This window comes from Coptis chinensis, chromosome 2 (assembly GCF_015680905.1).
Source record: "Coptis chinensis isolate HL-2020 chromosome 2, ASM1568090v1, whole genome shotgun sequence".
NCBI lineage: Eukaryota > Viridiplantae > Streptophyta > Magnoliopsida > Ranunculales > Ranunculaceae > Coptis > Coptis chinensis.
Window position 1 is genome coordinate 99,785,793 of NC_141457.1, and position 8,981 is coordinate 99,794,773.

Consider the following 8,981-nt stretch of genomic DNA (forward strand, 5'->3'; position numbering starts at 1 on the left):
TGTAGTCTTGTAGAGCCTAAAAACTTGATATTACTGAAAGAGGCCGGATCTTCTCCACCCGGGTGGAAAAGATTGACTTTTACACCTTACAAAATAATTTAGACATGTGTCCACATATGTAACCACCTAACTTACGGTGTTAACTATTGCTCAAAAAAGAAAATCAAAACAAATGCAAAAAATAGGAAATATTCTATGCGTGAAATCTAGAAAACAAAATGTCCACAATCTCGCCTTCTTCTCCTACAGTCCTACTCTCATATATTTCAACAAAAATAAACCATTTTATTATTAACCAAAAAATTAAAGGTGTTTGCTTTATCTTTCATTTAAGTAGAAAGACTTGATTTGCATTTAAATGAGAAAACCTACACATATTTACTTAAATTTAGTGAACTTGTAAACATATATAGTGTTTTCACTCTAACTCTTGTGTTCTTGAATTATTAAGTAGTTATACTGATGTAACTTATGATGCGATGGTATTTTGGATAAATATGACTTGCCCACATTATAATGCTTAAAAATGAATCTAAGACAAAAATGGCTAACTAGATCAATTAATATTGAAAAGAAATGATCTCATCAGAAATTAGAAATTGAAAGGTTACTTGAGCAAATTTCATAAAACTTAGAGACTTAACAAACGATTGTGGAAAAGACGCACGGAAACTAATTTGTAGTGATTTCTTTTTTGTTTTATCTCACTCTGTTAGTTTCATTTATTCTGGTGTTATATAAATGGACACATGTCCAAATTATTTTGTAAGGTGTAAAAATCAACCTTTTCCACCCGGGCGGAGAAGATCCAGCCTCTTACTGAAATAAGAGACACAGATGGGGTTGACGAGATAGGCAAATGCCATCCACTGATTTCAGAGCTAATCTAGTCACTCCAACTCCGACCTCGTCACAAAAGCCTAACACACACAAAATATAGGCTGTGATGAAAGACGGGTACACCTCCTGTCTTCCCTACACGTGTACGGTGTCCCCCCACCCGGCCCCCCTCTCTTATTTTGCTTTCTCACATTCTCTATTTTTATGAACATATATATTTTTGTTTTTTTAGTAAATCTATTTTTGTTGAGTTATTAAAAGACAATCTTATGACCCCTTGGACTTCTCTTCTTTTTCATGTTCAAACTTCTTCCTTGTAAGTTCTTATTATTTAACTTTCCTTCATTTTTTTTCCCATCTGAACTACTTATTTATCTTGTTGTTTTTGTTTTTAGCATTGGTTTCTGCATGTTGCTATGTACATAATCACATTTCTAATATTCCCTGTATGCCAAGTAGTTAATGTTCTAAGCTCGAGGGTTGTATGGATTGTTATCCATGCATGTACAAAAGATTTAATTGCCAATATATATATATATATAACTCATTAAGGAGAATATATATAAGAATTTGGATTCATAGGTGATATATGTTGGTTGCTGTGCATTTTCTCTAATAATTGAAGTATGGGCTGAGCAAGTAATAATATGTTTTGTTTTTTCGGGTGATATTAATGACAAAATGCAAGGAAGTAAACAACTTTTTAATTTTTTTGCAATGATTGATTCAGAATTTTCTTTTATGGTGCATGACTGGTTTTTCAACATATAATTAATTAACTACGGAATTCCATATTGAGCGACATTTAGAAAAAGATTTGGTGTAACTTGATAGAGGAAACTAACTGTTGGAATTGAGTTAGTGTCTGACAATTTTGATTGTTCATGAAGGACTTATCATTCGTATGTTGAAATTGAACTATTAGCTAATGCAATTTTAATCATAGTTTTATGCTATTTACTGTTTTGATGTTACCTACATGGCTACATTGAGCTATCCTGTCCCTTTTAAAATTGCTAAAATTTTACTTCTAAGTGTAGGCTTGCTCCTTCAGCATTACTGCAACCTTGGGTGTATGTAAATGTTGTGTTTTGTACTTTTGTGCTGATTTTCTTCTTCATGTCATTGCCTTTGTGAAACATAGCTTTCTCTCTTACTTCTAGCATCTGAAAATTTTGAAGGCCCAATATTCCTTGCAGCTGTGGTAACCAAATGATGTATATGACATTTTTCTTAAATGATCCCAGGCACCAACTTGGAGCTTCTTAGCATCTACTTGAGGTAGAGATGGCAAGATGAGCGCGGAAGGGAATGTTAATCGTTGATTCTCTCCACCTTCTACTTCTCAATGTGCTTCTTATGTTGTATTTTTATCCTTCAAGTCCTTAATTATTGAGAACAATTAGAGGTTAAGCGAAAAGTGGTAGAACACTCTTAAGTACCAGGTGAACCTTCCCTCAAAGCGTGCATTTCCTATCAAACTACGGGGGAGTTGGGGTCCAAAGTTGAGGGACTCACGACAGGATATTTCGAAGCGAATGATATCCCATCAGCTCGTTCATTGGTATCATCGCCACCGCGGATGATGGACAGTTCCTTGAATGGTGAAGATAGTGATCCTGTTACCACCTTTCATACTACGGTCAACGGTACAATGCCTTCTAATACAGCCAATGGAGTAAGAACTGATGAAGAGAGCATCCACGATACTGAGCAATCCAAGGAGCCTACTATGAGCAAAGTATGGGTTACAACTATACCTAATAATGCACATAGACGCAGTTATTCTTATGGATATGTAAAGAAAGTCGATCCAAAGGAAATGGTTGATACAACAGCGCCTATTGAGTCTGTTAAGGAGGCTGTCACAAAGTTTGGTGGAATAATTGATTGGAAAGCCCATAAAATCCAGGCTGAGGAGGTAAATATATATCCCAAGAAATGTCTTAATATATTAACATTGTTAACTTTAAAGTTAAACTGATATATATTATAGACTTAAAAGAAAAGCTAAGGGCTGTTTTCTTTGATTTCAAAACTGAGGACCTCGTTACGGTTCTCTACATTCCTCCAATCAGTTGCTGTTCATTTACTGCTATATATAATTTTTGTACTAACTTGGTGTTACAACTTCTGTACATTTTTCGCAGCATTGGTTTCAAGAATTAGACAATCTTTATGTGATAAATGAGGAACTTAGACTGATTTAATGTCCCTTAGTGACCACGGCTTAATTAAGTATCTATTTTTTCCTCAGCGATGACTTGTTATTTATTTGATTTCTGAATTCAACTATCTGGATGAGTGCAGAAGCGCAAGCTCATGGAACTTGAACTTGAGAAGTCTGAAGAGGAGCTTTTAAAGTATAAAAAACAGGCAGAGGCAACCCTTGATGCCAAGGCCAAGGCACTGGATGAGTTAGACAGCATAAAGAGAGTCAAAGAAGAGCTGAAGCTGAACCTCGAGAGAGCACAAAGGGAAGAACAACAAGCAAAACAGGACTCAGAACTTGCTAATCTAAGGGTAAAGGAGATGCACCAAGGGATAGGTGATGAAGCAAGTGCTGCGACCAATGCACAGTTCGAAGTGGCCCAAGATAGACATGCTGCTGCAGTGGCAGAACTGAAATCTGTGAAAGATGAGTTGGAAAAATTGCGGGTCGAGTATTCTTCTTTGGATTTGGAGAAAGAGATGGCTTTGAAGAGAGCAGAGGAAGCTGTTTCCGCATCCATAGAAGTAGAGAAGACAGTGGAGGAGCTAACTCTTGAGCTAATTGCGGTTAAGGGATCCTTAGAATCTGCACATGCTGCACATTTGGAAGCAGAGGAGAAAAGGATCAAAGCAGAAATGGCGAAGGAGCAGGATTCTTCCAATTGGGAGAAACAACTAAAGCAGGCCGAAGAAGAGCTAGAAAAGCTGAACCAGCACACATTGCCAGAAGTAGAGATGAAGTCCAAATTAGATACTGCAACAACTCTGGTACTCAATCTAAAAGCTGAGTTAGAAGAATACAAAGAAGGCAAATCATATCAAGAAGAAGAAGGGAACTTCAGAGCTAACCAAGAACCACCAGTGGATAGAAACCAGTTGGTTTCACATGGAGAAATTACTTCTGTCAGAAAAGAGCTTGAAGAAGTGAGATCTAACATTGAGGATGTAACAGCAAAAGTAATATGTTTGAAGGTTGCACTCACATCACTTAACTCAGAACTTGAAAGAGAAAAATCCGCAATATCCACCCTGAAACACAGAGAAGGAAGTATAGCGTCAGTAACAGTTGCATCTCTTGAAGCCGATCCTAACAATGTGTTGTCAGAAATAGCACTAATTCAGATGGAGAAAGGGGGGAAAGGAGAGAAAGAAGGGAGAGAGAAGATGGTGGAGGCGCCAAATCAACTACAGCATGCAGCTCAGGACACTGAACAAATCAAGTCATCGGCTTTATTGGCCCATGAAGCGATGTTAAAGGCAAAGGAAGAGGGAGAGCTATTGAAGGTAGGTGCATTTACCATGGATAAAAGATTACATGCAACTCAAAAGGAGATAGAAGCTTCCCTAGCATCAGAAAGGTTAGCTTTGGCAGCAGTCATGGCCTTAGAAAAAAGTGAACTGGCTGGAAGTGGTAGTAATGAAAATGCACCAAACGGAGTGACACTCTCTCTAGAGGAGTACTACACACTGAGCAAAACGGCTCACAACGTGGAGGAGCAAGCAAACCTAAAAGTGGCAGCTGCCATCTCTCAGATAGAAGAGGCCAAGGAATCTGAGTTAAGAACTCTACAGAGATTAAAAGAAATGGAACTGGAGAAGGCTGCAAAGTTGGAAGAGAGGAGAATTGCAATGGAGAAGGATGAGAAGGCCAAGGAAGGCAAGCTAGCAATTGAGCAGGAGTTGAGGAAGTGGAGGACTGACAACAAACAACGACGGAGAGCAAGTGATGTTGGTCATGGGGCCTTGAACCTCCATAGAGGTTCTAGTAGCATGGATGAGAGCAACAAGCCAAAACGTATCGAACGAAGTGTTACTGCTCCTGTCCAGACTAGTCCAGATGAGTTTATGCGCCTGGAATCTGTGTCAGATAGGTGTTTGTTGAAAAAGAAAAAGAAGAAGAGATCATTTTTTCCACGGATTGTCATGTTTCTGGCCAGAAGGAAAGTTCAGGCACCAAAAGCAGTGTAACTTTTCTTGAGTATGCATGCATATTATTGCGCAGATTCAATGGAGATAAACCTTGCTGGAGTTGTGCATTGTACCTCTATCATTCTCCCGATCAACTGTATATTAGAAATTTCAAATTTGTCAAAAAGGTGTATAGTACTTGGAATCAGACCAAGTTTTTTTTTCGAGTTTGGGTGAAAATGTACAATATTCTCTAGTGAAGTGATGAAAATCCGAGGTCCTGCGTACGCCTCTGGAAGTATTTTATCGTTTAGGAAATTGAGGAAAGCGCTCCAATAAGATGGCTGCTTCTTGTCTAAATGAAATGTAGCTCATTAGATCATGGCATTATGCCATTTTGAATGTCCCAAGTGTGGTGCAACACTTTCAACCGTGGTGTTGAGCTTTACTGGAAAGACTAACGGCTGCAAAACAACGCCAGTAGCAGCTCGTCCTTGGTCTGAAAACTTAATGGGTACCCAAACTTTCCTTGGTCGTTCAATAGGGCCGTTTTATTGGATTTTAATTTCTTTCAACAGGTTTATGTATTCAGTAAATTCATAAATTGGAAAAGTGAATTTGTAGCACGCAATATTTATTATCAGATTAAGATTCCAACTTGAAAAACCACATTTGACAAGTTTAAATATACAAAATTGTATTCCAATTTATTTTCATTTAAAAAATCGCGTACTATTTCTTTGATACTCCCTTTGTTTGTGCAGAATCTTAGAATACTTGAACATATTGAACTAAATTCTGCGTAAACGTAACCTTTCAAATTGACCGGCTTTAGCTCAGTTGGTAGAGCGGAGGACTGTAGTTGTATGCTGGTATCCTTAGGTCGCTGGTTCGAATCCGGCAAGCCGGAATTGCACATCTATTGTTTTCCCAAAAGTTCATGAGCATGTTGTTATTAATTATTGTATCCACGAAGCACAGATGCCCTCGTAATTGACATAGCCAATAATGATGACCCTGTGAAAGATCTATATGAGGAAGTGAGGAACCATAAACAATCGAGATTTTTCATGAGCGAGGTGGACTGCTATCGGTTTCCATCTACATACTCCTTAAAGTGCCAATGCAGAGCTCCATTTGCATAGGCAGGAGGTCCAGTATAAGGGACAAAATTTGTTTTTTCAACTCTTATCCTTCGCCATGAATCAGTACCCAAAGTAAGAACCTCAACTTCATGAGATAAAATTGGTAAAGTCCAGGAAACAACTTTATATTTACCTGTTAGCTGCGTATCTACACCAAATCCTATCATAAGGCTTGTCCATGACTTTTCTAAGCAACGGGGCTTGGGCAGTATTATGGTTTCCGGAGTAACTGGGTTACGCACTTGTTTATATATTGTTATCAGCTCCAAGGTAAACACAACAAACCGTTGCAAGATGCTATACATGAATCTAGCATAGTAGAAGAGCGAATCGATGGGAGATTTTTTGTCAAAATCCCGAACCTTTCAATAATCAAATAGAAATATAGGCAATCATTATGTCTTTGTAATACCTGAATTAATCCTCCACTGTCATTCTTCTTGTTTCGATCCATGTGAAAGTTGTAGAAAAGTGGGGTTTGGATCAGTGTAATTAAGCCAATGCTGCATACACACTTAAATTTCACTATGGTGTCCATAGGGAGTCTACTTTAGTATGTCCACTACTATATCATCGATCAGGGAACTCAGGAACGTCCAGCTTATCCACCTCACCATTTCCGTCATTCTTATATGTGAATTCCTTGAATGCACAAGTCAAATCTTTTCGATATACACCTCAGTGGAAGAGTAGAAACTCCGAACACAAAATCATGGGGAGTCATGTAGGAAAGCTCCACCAAAAACTTACACCAACGTCCCATTCTCCGAAACTAACTCCTATTTGCTTTTTTTTTCGACTTTGAACCTGAAATAATACTGCAACAATGTGGAGACGATGGTCAAGTTCCGTTTTATTGAACAGGATATACAGCTGGGATTTATTGAACGAAAGAAGGATTTTATTCTAAACGAAAGAATTGAAGCTAATTTTCGGTAACTGATCGAGTAGGATTAGGACACGATGATGAACTGATGAAGAGACCCATCGACGATCAAGTTCCAAAAAGGCAGGTGCCAGCTAGTTTGCTAGTTGGTAAAATCAGAGGTTTGGGGTACGAACCCCATGCTGAGTGCTCGCTCATAGTCACATTCAAGCCTATACATGTTCTTTTTTTACGCCTCAACGCCTTTTAAAACAATGTTGCAAACTACTCACAAAGTCCATATATAGTTTGAGCCATGATCACAAGATGCAATTACAACATAAAACTTTACAATAAGAATTATAATTTGAAACAAGATCTTTAAGAGGTCATCATTTTCGAACTTTAACAGCCAGTTTCAATGATCCAGCCCAAATGTAAAATGGGTGACCAATTGAAAATAGGGATATTGACATACCCTCTACCAGTAGTTGTGATTAGGATTACCCTCTAAAATAACGGAAATTAGGATTTTCTCTCCAAATTGACGGTCAACTAACTTTTCCAGCTTTTTACAAGTCAAAACACATGGAAAAAAAAATACACATGAAATGACATTAATACCTTTTTACTCTCCAATATTTTTTTTATTTGTTTTTTTAGTTTTGTGAGGCCCACAAAATAATAAAAAAGAAACAAAAAAAATGTCCTCAATTTATTTTAATAAGTGAATAAAAAATAAAGTAGGGACATGTCAAGACACATGAAACGATATTAATATTTTTTTACTCTCTTATATTTATTTTTCTTTTATTATCATGTGGGCCCCACAAAAAAACCCCATAATTAGAAAATACTTATATTTCACAAATAAAAAATAATAATTTTCTAAAAGAATGTAGCCATGTAGGTCCCACAAACACTAATTCTCGGCTTTATTTTTTATTCACTTATTAAAATAAATTGAGGACATAAAAAAAATATCCTCAATTTATTTTAATAAGTGAATAAAAAATAAAATAGAGAATTAGTGTTTGTGGGACCCATATTTTAAAAAAAATCAATTTTATTCGTGAGATGTAAGTATTATCTAAGTATGAGTTTTTTTTTTTTTTTTGTGGAGCTCATCTATTATAATAAAACACAATGGCAAGACAAAGGCTGATCGGGATCGTCTGGGGATCTGAGTTAGATTGGGACAAATGTACGAACTAGAGCATTTTGAAACTCCTTTTCAATGCTATTTAAAAGTATTACTTAAGGAACTAAATGTTTTGTAAATGAATTAAATGGTTTGTAAATGAATTAAAGATCATTTAATTATTTCTATTTTATTTAATTTGTTTATTTATTTTTAATTTTTCATAGCCTCTTAAAAAAAAAGCCAACCTCTCCAGTAATGATAATGATACTTACAATAATTTCTATATTACTCTTCCGTTGAACACTCCCTCAATTAATTTCTAAATTACTATATTAAAGTCCATTTAATCTTTCCTTCATGGTATTATATTCCGTTTTATTTATTTATAATTTTTCATTACCCTAGCCTCTCCAACAAATTTAAAAAAAAAAATCCAACGTCTCCACTTAATGAAGAAATTCATGGGTGTAAATGCATTTATTAGAAATAAAACTAAAATGGCAATAATGAAGAATAAATCTCTCTCTTCCATGTTTAAATTCCGATATACTACTCCTTATTCCTCTCTATTATTACGACTTTCCTTTTTCCATCAAAATTTCCTTTTTCTCTATGTCCAAATTTATTCAATTTTGATGTAACTCCTCCATTTGACATTAACCAACTCCATCTTCTTTTGTGCAATTCCCACATATAAATTTTGTTCTTTTGGCTTTTTCTATAACAACTATACTACCTCTCTGCACTTCATTCTATGCAAATCTCAACAAACAGGTTCTATCTTTCACCTTTTTATGTTTTCGTTTAGTTTTCCGTTTTTTATTTTTTTGGTTTAGTTATTTTGTTTTTTGGTTTTGTTCATCACATC

At 36.2% G+C, this 8,981-nt stretch overlaps 1 protein-coding gene and 1 non-coding gene across 4 annotated transcripts; both read left to right on the forward strand.

The window, feature by feature from the left end:
* The first annotated feature begins 772 nt into the window (after positions 1-772).
* LOC147519574 (protein WEAK CHLOROPLAST MOVEMENT UNDER BLUE LIGHT 1-like) lies at positions 773-5,319 on the forward strand. Of its 3 annotated transcripts, none has more exons than XM_086591160.1 (3): positions 773-957; positions 2,088-2,761; positions 3,151-5,319. In XM_086591160.1, exons 2-3 carry the CDS (start codon positions 2,423-2,425, stop codon positions 5,017-5,019), a joined length of 2,208 nt encoding a protein of 735 aa, XP_086447286.1. In that variant the 5' UTR covers positions 773-957; positions 2,088-2,422; the 3' UTR covers positions 5,020-5,319. The 3 variants fall into 3 exon arrangements, with proteins under 3 accessions (XP_086447286.1, XP_086447285.1, XP_086447284.1); XM_086591159.1 differs by having other exon boundaries at positions 791-983; XM_086591158.1 differs by lacking the exon at positions 773-957 and adding an exon at positions 999-1,156.
* Positions 5,320-5,784: 465 nt separating this feature from the next.
* On the forward strand, positions 5,785-5,869 carry TRNAY-GUA (transfer RNA tyrosine (anticodon GUA)). The gene is given in 2 exon segments: positions 5,785-5,821; positions 5,834-5,869. It is a non-coding gene; the product is annotated as a tRNA-Tyr (tRNA).
* The last annotated feature ends 3,112 nt before the right edge of the window (positions 5,870-8,981 follow it).

Coding starts and splice junctions, on each gene's coding strand:
- LOC147519574 (XM_086591160.1), top strand. CDS start 2,423: ATGATGGACAGTTCCTTGAATGGTGAAGATAGTGATCCTGTTACCACC. Junction 2,762..3,150: donor ATAAAATCCAGGCTGAGGAG/GTAAATATATAT, acceptor GGATGAGTGCAG/AAGCGCAAGCTCATGGAACT.